We start from the raw sequence: 13,773 nt of genomic DNA, 5'->3' as shown, positions 1-13,773 counted from the left end.
GTGTCATTGCCAGAAGGTTTGCTGTGTCTCCCTGCACAGTCTCAAGGGCATGGAGGAGATTCTAGGAGACAAGCAGTTACTCTAGGAGAGCTGGAGAGGGCCATAGAAGGTCCATAACCCATCAGCAGGACCAGTATCTGCTCCTTTGGGCAAGGAGGAACAGGATGAGCACTGCCAGAGCCCTACAAAATGACCACCAGCAGGCCACTGGTGTGAATGTCTCTGACCAAACAACCAGAAAGACTTCATGAGGGTGACCCAAGGGCCCCATGTCCTCTAATGGGCCCTGAGCTCACTGCCCAGCAGCATGCAGCTCGATTGGCATTCGCCATAGAATACCAGAATTGGCAGATGCACCACTGGTGCCCTGTGCTTTACAGATGAGAGCAGGTTCACCCTGAGCACGTGACAGAAGTGAAAGGGTCTGGAGAAGCCATGGAGAACATTATGCTGCCTGTAACATCATTCAGCATGAGCAGTTTGGTGGTGGGTTAATGATTGTCTGGGGAGGCATATCCATGGAGGGTCACACAGACCGCTACAGGCTTGACAAAGGCACCTTGGCTGCCATTAGGTATCAGGATGAAATCCTTGGACCCATTGTCAGACCCTATGCTGGTACAGTGGCTCCTGGTGCACGACAGTTCCTGGCCTCATGTGGTGAGAGTTCCTGGAGGATGAAGGAATTGATACCATTGACTGGCCACCACACTTTCCTGACCTAAATCCAATAGAACACCTCTGGGACATTATGTTTTGGTCCATCCAATGCCACCAGGTTGCACCTCAGACTGTCCAGGAGCTCAGTGATGCCCTGGTCCAGATCTGGGAGGAGATCCCCACAACACCATCTGTCATCTCATTAGAAGCAGGCACCGATGTTGTCAGGCATGTATACAAGAACACAGGGGCCATACAAAGTGCTGCGTACAATTTTGAGTTGCTGCAATTAAATTTTGGCAAAATGGACTAGCCTGCCACATATTTTTTCACTCTGATTTTTGGGGCGTCTTTGAATTCAGGGCTCTGTAGGTTGATCATTTTCATTTCCATCAAACGATGTGGCATCCTTTCGTTCCTAACACATTACCCAGTCTATATCAGTATAGATATCCAGGAGGATTTCTTTTTCCCATTGAGATCTGATGTGTTTTCAAAGTGTTCCTTTAATTTTTTTGAGCAGTTTATTTATATCCTGAGGACTGAATCGCAGTTTGATTATTTGGGTGGTTACCTATCGGGAAACGCTTGTGGTTGGTTGGCCAGTCGGCAAACATTTGCCATGTCTTCTCAGTTGTTAGAAGCAGATCAATTTAAAAAGCTTCTGTAAAAAGAATTTTTTTTTCTCCCTGAGGACAACAAAAATCCTGTCCATCTATTATACAGTATCACTTCTAGTATCTACCCATCTATTAAAAAATAAATCAAAATACATATTGCCAGTTATCAGAGCACTTTAATCTAATGCTGTACTGTATGAATTCATCCTTAAGGTTTATTAACGGCACCAGTCCATTGATTATATGAGCCGTCTTTGTCCAGTATGAGGGCATTGGGAGCTGCAGCCTACTGTGGGAACAATGGGCTAAAACTAAATGTATAGGAGTGTGAGAAGGAGAGCTCACAGCAAACCTATATAGATAGCTGAACATCTGATTAACAGTTATCATTTCATGATACAAAAATGCCCTTTTTTGGCATGTAACAAAAGTGCCTGACTCTTATTACAAAAGTTCCCAAAAAGTTACAAATGTTCCCTACTAAACTTACAAATACGTCCTACAGGTTACAAATATGCCCCTTGTAGGTTACAAAAGGCCCTAACATCTCTCTATCGATCTATCTATCATATAGTGCATTTCCTATTTGTTTATCTATCCATTATATAGTAGCTTGTATATCTATCATATAGTGCCTTTTTCTATTGTAAAATGCCTTTTCTATCTATTTACTTTGTATTGTATAGTGCCTTTTCTATCTATTAGTCTATCGATCTGTTATATAGTGCTTTTTGCTATCTATTATATAGCAATTTTTCTATCTCTCAACCTAATCTAATCATTATATAGTGCCTTTTTATGTATTAGTCTATTGATCTGATATATAGTGCTTTTTCTATCTATTATATAGCTGCCTTTTCTATCTATCTAACCCCAAAAAAGAAAACAAGAAATGGGGTATGCTTGCACAAATGGGTGTAAGATAAACTGTGCTATTTAGGTAAACTAAAACTGAAATTAAGGAATTTTCCTCAACGCTTCAGCCTTCTAAAGTAACAGAAAGTAAATCCAAATGATGGATGCTTAAGAATATGTGTGGCTGGAATCATGTATCTCATAAAATCGGTGAAACACTTGTATATAGAAAGCTGATCACTTTTTTCAGGGCAAACAAATCAGCCAACATGAGTCTCAGGCCAGTTGATCAGGGCATTACTTATGTAAATACACTGCTATTCATCTATCACTAAACACTTAAAACAAAAGCCTCACAGTAAGATTTCAGTGCACGTCTTGAAAAATTAGACAAAAAGGATGAGTAGAGAAGTAAAGTAATAAGTGAGTAAGTCAGTATCAGTACCTCAAATGTTCTGCCTCTTTGCAAGGTGCTTCCAGCTTCATTATTGCAAGCTAAAGCGTGAGCGGCTAACTTCACTTCAGCTGTCTTCAGTTTCTCCCTCAGTTGCTCAATGTCTGCCTTCTGCGCAGCAATAAGACTTTCCACCTCTGCCGAAGACACATGATGTACTTCCTGGCAAAAATGAAGAAAATATAACCATGGAGTTAAGCTGGCAACTTTCAATTTCAGAAAGAAAAAAAAAAAATCTTTGCTCGAGTACGGGTGAGTATAAAATGAAGGAAGCCTGCTGCCCACTCCATCTCCGATACAGTGGACACTAGTAAACATTACTCTTTCCACAGCAAAGATCAATTCTGCAGATTTCATTACGGTGTGCTGTATTTTTCAGCCCAAACATCTAATATCTATACATTACCACCCGCACGCCAGTCAATTAAGGCGTCCTTAATAGAGTAAATGGTGCATGAAAGGAGAAGAGCAATCTATCTGGTTTCTTGGTTGGGTGAATTAAATTTACTTAATGACACGCAGGCACACAATACTCTCATATTCTGACGTTGCACTTAATGTAAGGTGTTATGGCCTTTGCCTGCTCTTTGTATTGTTTTATTAAGACTAATGCGTAGGAAACATGCAAGTACCACGAAAGATGATAACCTTGACTCACACGTAGATATGCTTTTACAGTTTTGGGCTGTTAAGATGTTATGATTGCAAGTCTACATACTTTACAGTCTATGTAGCAAGAGTAAATTTGTGCCCATAAGTGCCAAATAATGGAAAAGTCTAAAAGCTGAAGTTTATGCCACTTTAAATGGGCCAAGCTACAACACTCCTGACAGTGAAGTAAAATGACGAGGCTCTAGTGCATGATCATCTCTATACATCAGGACCTCCATCATACTCAAAAAAATTGCTAATCTGCGGTCTTCAATCTGCTAACTATGCATTCCATAATAGCTTATAATTATTAAAAACTGACAAGCAGGCTTTGCCACCTGTGTTTTTGTGGAGCCAGGTAATGAAAAAACAACAACGCTGTCATCACCTCTCGATTCCTGATTGCATTATCAAAACTGCAGCCGAGTTTGGCATCTGGGTGTGACCTTGTTAACTGCTAGGGTAATTAAGTTTAACCAATTGGGAGAAGGGATGATAAATTATTAGCAAGAAGATTTTGTTCACATTTTATTAAATTGGCCTGTCAAAGGGGTCGGTCAAATTATCTGGGGCCTCATTTATTGGAGGCCAGCCATATTGCCACATCTGTTACAATTATTTATAATTTCAGCAGTTGAAAACCAACTGAGTTAGGCATCCGCCATGTAAAGTAATTTACAAATTATCTGATGAGGGAGTGTTTTAGCTTTTCCCTTATTTCTAGCCAGCAGAAAGCCTCACTGTAATTACAGAACACGATTAGGTTCTTTGGGGAACTTATCTTGCACTCATAGCCGTAGTAAGATGCAGCAAGAACATATGGAGGAGCTTGTGCTTGTACTCCCTGAAGCTCGTGACCCGTCTGCTGCTGAGCCCTTGAGCTGAATTTGAATGAGAGTGCCATGGCTAATGTTCTACACATGCACCATTTATGCCACAAAACAAATCTGATCACTGTTAATTATGAAGCAGCTATAATCAGCCTTTCACATCTGTGTAATGTGAAACGCAGTAGGCTGCTTTCCAATAATTCTGGACTACCTTAGGGTCGCCGGTGGAGAGCCATATTGTCTAGGTAGCGCTTACTTAATTTAGAAAGGGTTGAATCAGAGGGGCCTCCATGTATCACAAGGACACAGAACTTCATTTTAAGCGTGTACCTTTCTTCTGAATTTTTGACCATGGTGCTTAAAGCATATGGCTGTGGCTCATTAATGAGCTTCAAGACACAGGGCTCTAATTTAATGAAACCACTTGAGCTATTAAAACAGGAAAGTTACTATTAGTTAATTTTCCTTCTCCCTGATTTTTCTCAAGAACCCAGAAACGGAGGGCACTTTGAGGAAAACACTAAAAAAAAAAAAAGAAAAAATATCAAACTCCAAATTAAATGCAAAAATAAGAATAACTTAATTCTGTCCGGAATCAAAAATACACTAACAATTATTTCTTATTAAATAAAAGGTAAAACTTTTCAAACATGAAAAATAGGGTTAAGATAAAGGGTGAGGCAGAAAGGATGAACGTTTTTTTACAAAATCACAAAATTGTAAATTTTTTGTTACAAAGAAATTTATTGAAAGTTCATATTGAAACAGAATTTGACAATTTGTAGGGATGGAAATGCAGGTCTAAATGCAAAATACGCCTTACCGAACGATTACTGAGGCCAAGTTCAGAAGAATGCTTCCGAGCAGATCGACTTGGACTGTGCAGCAGGGTCAGTCGTACGCTTTCCACATTTTCAGGGGTACGTGCCTTTCGTGTAGCTCCTGGCGGTCTTTTGTTCATTAGTGTACCTCGTGTACGAAGTGCTTTAACCCAATGTAGGATAGGGAACAGCTTTATTTCTGTGGATATTGAAATGGCAACGAAACTCACGCTGAACTGCGGTAATAGATTGGTTGTTCTTGACAAAACAGTCGTACGCAAAAACGCTGTGTTCTATCGTCCACGGCTCCATGGCTTCAACTAAAAACAAAATAAAAAAAGGCTAAGACTTCGCGATCCTAACGCCACCCACCGCACATCTATCACTCCACCTAGTGGCGAGTTCTAGCCATTTCAAAGACGTCCATCCTGTACTTAAACTACGGAAGAGAAAACGTTTCTCACAAAGTTAACTACTTGTATTTAGAAGAGGGACAGAGTTAACTTTTCACGACATGAATGTATAATATTTACAGTGCCCTGCATAACGACTGGGACAAAGACCCATTTTTACTTGATGTCCCCCTCTGCTCCACAGTTTAAAATTATGTAGCCTTAGGCGCATATAATGTCATATTCCCTTTCATAATGTTTACTGGTTGTTTTTTTTAAATAAACAAAACATATATTAATTATTATTTAGTTATATCCGGTTTCTGTAATGTGATGGAGTGGGCAAGAGGGCATGCTGGGCTCATACTCTGATAATAGAACGACTACACGGAGACTTTGAAAAGAAAACAAAAATGACAGAGTTTGGGTTTTACATGGTTTTCAGAGGCTTTAGAGCTCCGGGTGGTGTTCACGCGAGAACTGGTTGGACGCAAAAAGACAGGAGGAAGCGGTGGGAGAAAAAAAGAAAAAAGTAGTTGTGAGTTTTGAGCGACACAGGTGAACTAGCGAAGTTAGCCTGCGAAGAGGCACAGGACACTTTGGATAGCGCTCCAGGTGACCAAAGAAAAGCCTGGCAGCTCCTCAGACAAGGAGGAAAAACAGCAAGTTTCACCCCATTTGGACAGACTAGCTCAATTTCGCTTGCAGCATTTTGCCATGAAGCCTGCCTGCAGGGCAACTCCATCATTTTTCCGCAGCGTGGAAGTGCTGTGTTTGGACAATGGACACTGATATTCACTCTGCTTATTTGTGAGTACTGTGACCTTTTTATGTTGGCTTGTTAGAGGGAATGGGCCTTAAAAATTTTGGCCACCATGTTCACGAGCGTCGACCAGGCCTGCAACAAGGGGGGTTTGTGTTAATATTTTACTTTGGTGGCCACTGGCTTGTGTGTGTATGTGTCTGTGAGCCCCTAAAGCTGTTAAGTTAAAATGAGGTTTTAGTGATTAAGTTTGCTCATATTATAGATTTGGTTATTGTGTTCTTCTTTAACAGTGGGATGTTTTAAGTGCTGGAAAAAGCAAACAGTTTAAAGCACATTTGTAAGTACACTGCCTGAACCTTTAGGTATTTGTTGTGAAGGGTAAATATACTGCAATTTGTGTGAGTTTTCTAATTTCTGTAATCTATGATGTAAGTTTGGATTTTTTTTCTCCCTAAATAATAAAAACCATCATTTAAAAACTGCATTTTGTGTTAACTTGTGTTATATTTGACTAATGGTTAAATGTGTTTGATGATCAGAAACATTTTGTGTGACAAACATGCAAAAGAATAAGAAATCAGGAAGGGGGCAAATAGTTTTTCACACCACTGTATATATATATATATATATATATATATATATATATATATATATATATATATGTATATACAGTGGGACCTTGGTTTGCGAGCATAATTCGTTCCGGAAATGTGCTCGCAATCCAAAGCACTCGTATATCAAAGCTTAATTTCCCCATAAGAAATAATGGAAACTCAGATGATTCGTTCCACAACCCAAAACTATTCATATAAAAATGATTAATACAAAATATAAAGTAAAATACATAATACAAATTAACCTGCACTTTACCTTTAAAAAGAATCATGGCTGGTGTGAGTTTCTAAACTCTTGTGGGATTCCACCCAACGGACGACACGCGAAGAGCGTCCCAAAGCAATCGCAGTCTCCCAGCGCTGTAGCAGTTCGCCATATAAGCGCATCCAAAAACATCGCAGACATGCTATAAGCACCTGTCGTCAATGGGTCATACAAGGAACATTATAAAGATCCTGCTACAATAAATAACAGTGCTGTTGCTGTTTCAAGCTGAATAAAGCTGGTGTTAAAGTACTGAGACTCAGCTTCGTGTTTTGGGGAGCAAGATGGGAACTCACGACTTCACAGCTAGCACACACACACAGTCACAATGCTGTAGTAAACAGATGTTGACTATATGGAGTGAGGCACACAGACTCAGACGGAGAATAGGAGACGATTGCCAGAGAGAGAGAGAGAGAGAGAGAGAGATGGGCGAGCGAGCGAGCTAGATAAGGAGAGTGAGAGAGAGAGAGACGTGCTGGGCGAGCGAGCGAGATAAGGAGAGAGAGAGACGTGCTGGGCGAGCGAGCGAGATAAGGAGAGAGAGAGAAAGACGAGCTGGGCGAGCGAGCGAGCGAGATAAGGAGAGAGAGAGAGAGAGACGCACTGGGCGAGCGAGCGAGATGAACCATCAGCTCAGTTGTAATCACATGATGCTCAGCAGACAAAGTGTATCCATACTACTCGTATTGCAAGACATCGCTCGTTTATCAAGTCAAAATTTATTACAAATTTGCAAAACACTCGGAAGTATATTCACATATTCACATATTGTACATGTGAAATGTGAATGTCACCTTGGGATTAATAAAGTATGTATCTATCTATCTAGACACATACATACACATATACACACACAGATATATATATATATATATATATATATATATATATATATATATATATACTCAGCAAAAAAAGAAACGTCCTTTGACTTTCAACTGTTTTTACTTGAAGTACTGCAGTGCATCTCCTCCTCATGGACTGGACCAGATTTGTCAGTTCTTGCTGTGAGATGTTACCCCACTCTTCCACCAAGGCACCTGCAAGTTCCTGGACATTTCTGGGGGGAATAGCCCTAGCCCTCACCCCTGCGATCCAACAGGTCCCAGACGTGCTCAATTCCTTCGACGATAAACACGAATCCGTCCATTACCCCTGGTGAGACAAAACCGTGACTCATCAGTGAAGAGCACTTTTTGCCACTCCTGTCTGGTCCAGCAAAGATGGGTTTGTGCCCATAGGCGGCGTTGTTGCTGGTGATGTCTGGTAAGGATCTGCCTTACAACAGGCCTACAAGCCCTCAGTCCACCCTCTCTCAGCCTATTGCGGACAGTCTGAGCACTGATGGAGGGATTGTGTGTTCCTGGTGTGACTCGGGCAGTTGTTGTGGCCATCCTGTACCTGTCACGCAGGTGTGATATTCGGATGTACCGATCCTGTGCAGGTGTTGTTACACGTGGTCTTCCACTGCGAGGATGATCAGCTGTCCCTCCTGTCTCCCTGTAGTGCTGTCTTAGGCGTCTCACAGTGCGGACATGGCAATTTATTCAGCAGTCCTCATGCCTCCCTGCAGCATGCCTAATGCACGTTCACGCAGATGAGCAGGGACCCTGGGCATCTTTCAATGGGTGTTTTTCACAGTCGGTAGACAAGTCTCTTTAGTGTCCTGCGTTTTTAGAACTGTGACCTTAAATGCCTACTTTCTGTAAGCTGTTAAGGTCTTAACGACCATTCCACAGGTGCATGTTAATTAATTAATTATGGTTAATTGAACATGCATGGAAAACATTGTTTAAACCCTTTACAATGAAGATCTGTAAAGTTATTTGGATTTTTAAAACATTATTGTTGAAATACACAGTCCTGAAAAAGGGATGTTTCTTTTTTTGCTGAGTATATATCCTCAGCCGGAAAAGGATGGAGTGCCATCTCAGGGTTGGCAGGAAGAGATCCTGCCCCAAGTGGTCTTGTTCACGAGTGAGGGAAGAATAGAGCGTGAGATCGACAGGTGGATCGGTGCAGCATCCGCAGTGATGCGGGCTCTGAATCGGTCTGTCGTGGTGAAAAAAGACATGAGCCGTAAGGCAAAGCTCTCAATTTACCAGTCGATCTACATTCCTACCCTCACCTATGGTTATGAGCTATGGGTAGTGACCAAAAGAACAAGATCACGAATACAAGCGGCTGAAATGAGTTTCCTCCGCAGGGTGTCTGGGCTTTCCCTTAAAGATAGGGTGAGAAGCTCAGTAATCCGGGAGGAGCTCAAAGTAGAGCCGCTGCTCCTCCACATCGAGAGGAGTCAGATGAGGTGGCTCAGGCATCTGATCAGGATGCCTCCTGGACGCCTCCCTGATGAGGTGTTCCGGGCATGTTCAACCGGGAAAAGGCCCCGGGGAAGACCCAGGACACGCTGGAGGGACAATGTCTCCCGGCTGGTCTGGGAATGCCTTGGAATTCTCCCGGAAGAGCTGGAAGAAGTGACCGGGGAGAGGGAAGTCTGGGCCTCTCTGCTTAAGCAGCTGCTCCCGCGACCCGATCTCAGATAAGCAGAAGAGGATGGATGGAGATATATATATATATATATATATATATATATATATATATATATATATATATATCTATACTAATAAAGGCAAAGCCCTCACTGACTCACTCACTGACTCACTGACTCATCACTAATTCTCCAACTTCCCGTGGGTGGAAGGCTGAAATTTGGCAGGTTCATTCCTTACAGCTTCCTTACAAAAGTTGGGCAGGTTTTATATCGAAATTCTACGCGTAATGGTCATAACTGGAAGCTGTTTTTCCATTTACTGTAATGGAGATGAGCTTGAACCCGTGGGGGAGTTTCGTGACATCATCACGCCTCCCACGTAATCACGCAGTACATAGAAAACCAGGAAGACCCAAAAGCGCTGAAGAAAACATGCATTATATAATTGAGAAGGCAGCTAAACAATAAGAAGCGGCGAGTGACATATACAACCATATTCATGAGTTCTGCTACTTGGAAACAAAGCACGATGTAAACCTACACTTTAAATTAAGTTCATAGACAGGCTGCCGCTGGCGTTTGTAATTTAGTGCCTGCCCATATAAGGCCGTCCGTCAGCGGCAATCCAATAGCAAACTGCCACTAAATATTCACGGGTGAAGGACTGTGCTTATGCAGAGGAAGATGAGATGGTCAGGGTGGTGTTTGGCACAAACTCAGCGAAACTGCGAGAGAAAGTTTTAAGTGCCAGGACTAAGGTAACATTAAATACAGCCATGGACATAGCACGAGATGGCACCAGCACAGCTGGGAACCTTCGATGCATGTACACCGAGCGGCTCACGTGAACTGACGCAGTGCACAGAAAAAAGCAACAGTTCCAAAGAGCTGAACAAAAACCGAATTACACAATTGAAAAGGCAGCAAAAATATGAAGCGCCTGATACATACAAGCATATTCATAAATCCAGCTACTGTGGAAACAAAGCACACGGTGGAAAAAGTCAATGTCCCGCTAAAGGAAGACAGTGTAAAAAAAAAACCGTGCATGCAGTGTGTCAGGTCTCAGATAAAGAAGAAGACGAGCTGTTTATTGATGCAGTAAGAAACGAATCGATGAATGAAACCTGTCATCTTTACAACGATTGACAAACACGGAATGTAACTTGAACACAACACATCCTACAAATACGAACCTGATTGAAAGAAATAATGATAATCAAATCCTTGATGACAGCAACACTCAGTAACACTCACAAAACAAATACTGTATATTGACAGTCATGTTACGTTATTTTTAAAATGTTCCCTTTTCTTTTCTAGCTTTTTAACACACTACTCGCTGCGATACGCTGGTATATATATATGTATATATATACCCGATCTACATACTCGAATAATGGATACTTTATTCGCCATCAATGATTGTTTTGGTAAAGCCATACTCAGTGTATTCATTAGATGAACGGTAAAAAGTAAGAGCGAGGGAGGATGACTTATTGAGGCATGCAGGCAACTCTATCTGAACGCGATCACATTTGAAAAAATATATCTTTTCAAGTTCTATTTAGTCCATATGTGTCAAACTCAAGGGCCGGGCCACATCCGCCCGGCGTAATTATATCCGCCCGCGAGATCATTTTATATACTGTATTATTGTTATTAATGGCCCGGTATATGAAGCGCTGGTAACACAATAAACTACAGATCCCATAATGCAGCGCTTCAGCTGCCTTGCCGAACACTTACCGTTAATCAAGTCTAGCTTATGATGCTGCAAGTTATTGCGAAGCTAGCTCACACGATGCTGAAGAGAAAAGTTGATTCTGAAAATCGAGCCTTTAAAACCGATGGGAGGCTGAGTATATGTTTACTGAACCCGTGTGTCTCATTTGTGGAGCTAATGTGGCTGTAATTACAGAATTTAATCTAAGACGGCACTATGAGACAAAACATCAGGGTAACCTGAAAGACCTGAATGCAATGCAGAAGATACAGAAAGCAGAAGAATTAAATAAGAATCTGACACTTCAGCGGACGTTTTACCGTGCACAATCACAAAGTGATTTCAAGTGAAGCTGCTTTTATGGGAGACACAAATGCACCAGTGCAACTTGCCCCACTTTCCCTGTTGCCAAGTAATGTTAAACCAAGTCGTCACTACGGTGTTCCCAAATCGCACTTTGCTGATAAACTGAGCGCACTGAGTTTGCACGGCGCTTTGGTGACTTTGAAGAACAAAAAAAGTCCGTCTACATGCGGCTCGAACCTTGTGCATGTTTGGTAGCACATATCTGTGTGAGAAGCTCTTCTCAGTGATAAAGACTAACAAAACAGCACACAGGAGTCGCCTCACTGATGAGCACCTGCAATCCATCCTGAGAATCTCCACAACACAGAACCTCACACCAAACAGAAACGAACCTGTGCCAAAAAGATGCCAGGCGTCCAGCTCTAAAATGACATATGAGCAAAGACAACTGAATGATTTGATTTGTTATTGCTGAAAGGAACACATTTTATTTATATTTCCAGGTTTTGTTATGCAGCATGTTCATATTTGAATTTGTATAATTTTGACAGGATATATTTTTATGGAGAGCAAAATCTTTTGGGATATTTAAAATCTAAGTTTATTTTTATATAAAATTACATAAGAGTAAAGAAATTTGAATGTTTGTTCTTTTAACGTTTACTTTATTTCTAACTTGTATAATTTAGACAGGATATATTTTTATGGAGAGCAAAATATTATAAGTTGTTTAAGGTTTGAGTTGATTTATTCAGGAATAATATTCCTGTCTGTTTTTACCATTCCTACCAAAGATATTTCTGTCGACTAAATAAAAATTCCTTCTATTTAAAATTTAAATAGAACTTGAACAAATACGATAGTTCATAATATCCACGCAGACTTGCACGTAAGAGCGGGAGTTATCCGTTTTAACAAGCAGCGTATTGCACTGATACGAAATAGCTGTGTGTGTATATATGTAGATATGTATGTATATGTATATATATGTTTATATATGTGTGTGTGTATGTATATATATATGTGTATTTGTATGTATATATATATATATGTTTATGTGTGTGTGTGTGTTAATATATATATACAGTAATCCCTCCTCGATCGCGGGGGTTGCGTTCCAGAACCCCCGATAGGTGAAAATCCAAGTAGAAACCACATGTTTGTATGATTATTTTTATATATTTTAAGCCCTTAGAAACTCTCCCACACTGTTTATAAATATTCTCCGCACAGTTATACAGTAAACCCTTGTTTATCGTGGTTAATCCGCTCCAGACAGATAAATGAATTTCCACGAAGTAGGATTCTTTATTTATAAATCTAATATTTTCAGCAGTTAGAGCATAGAAAACCTGTTTACGACCTTCTAAATACGTTTTTTAACATTATTAGAGCCCTCTAGACATGAAATAACACCCTTTAGTCAAAAGTTTTAACTGTGCTCCATGACAAGACAGAGATGACAGTTCTTTCTCACAATTAAAAGAATGCAAACATATCTTCCTCTTCAAAGTGTGCGTAAGGAGCGGAGAATGTCAGAGAGAGAGTAAAGTAAACAATGAAAAATCAATAGGGCTGTTGCGCTTTTAAGTATGCAAGCACCGTAATAAAGCAGCGGCAATGAAGGGATCAATGCGAAGGTAGCCTTTCAGCATTTTTTACAGGAGCGTCCGTATCTTCTAAGCAAACAGCCTCTGTGCAAAAAGCCCCTCTGCTCACATCTCCTCTGTCAAGCGCAGAGAACGTCAGAGAGAGAGAGAGAGATTAAAGCAAACAATCAAAAAATCAATAAGTGAGCTTTTGGACGCACCTCGATAAAGCGGCATTTCTTAGAGGAGCGTCCGTATTCACTAGGCAAACAGCTTCTGTGCAAGCAGCACCTCTGCTCACACCCCCTCCGTCAGGCGCAGAGAATGCCAGAGAGGGTGAGATAGAGGCAGAGACAAGCAAACAATCGAGCACCGCGCAGGAGGAATATCTTATAGTATTGAGTTTTAGTTAATATGTAATACGTGCTCTGATTGGGTAGCTTCTAAGCCATCCGCCAAAAGCGTCCCGTGTATGAAATCAACTGGGCAAACAAACTGTGGAAGCATGTACCATAAATTAAAAGACCCATTGTCCGCAGAAATCCTGAATCAGCTTAAAAATCTGCAATATACATTTACATATGCTTACATATAAAATCCGATAGAGCAAAACCGCGAAAGTCAAAGCGATACAGCAAGGATCACTGTATATATATATATATATATATATATATATATATATATATATATATATATATATGACAGCAACACTCATCACTCACAACAG

At 40.8% G+C, this 13,773-nt stretch overlaps 1 protein-coding gene across 1 annotated transcript in view; it reads right to left on the bottom strand.

Moving 5' to 3' along the window:
• Positions 1–13,773, bottom strand: part of cntln (centlein, centrosomal protein) — a 503,405-nt gene that overhangs the window by 281,290 nt on the left and 208,342 nt on the right. The window contains exon 10 of the mRNA XM_039758210.1: positions 2,581–2,751. Coding sequence (XP_039614144.1) covers positions 2,581–2,751 — 171 coding nt within the window. The remainder of the gene's footprint in view (positions 1–2,580; positions 2,752–13,773) is intronic.

The sequence above is a fragment of the Polypterus senegalus genome, chromosome 7, assembly GCF_016835505.1.
Source record: "Polypterus senegalus isolate Bchr_013 chromosome 7, ASM1683550v1, whole genome shotgun sequence".
Classification (NCBI taxonomy): Eukaryota; Metazoa; Chordata; class Cladistia; order Polypteriformes; family Polypteridae; genus Polypterus; species Polypterus senegalus.
Note: the sequence above shows the minus strand (reverse complement) of the source record. Positions and strands in the feature narration are given on the sequence as shown.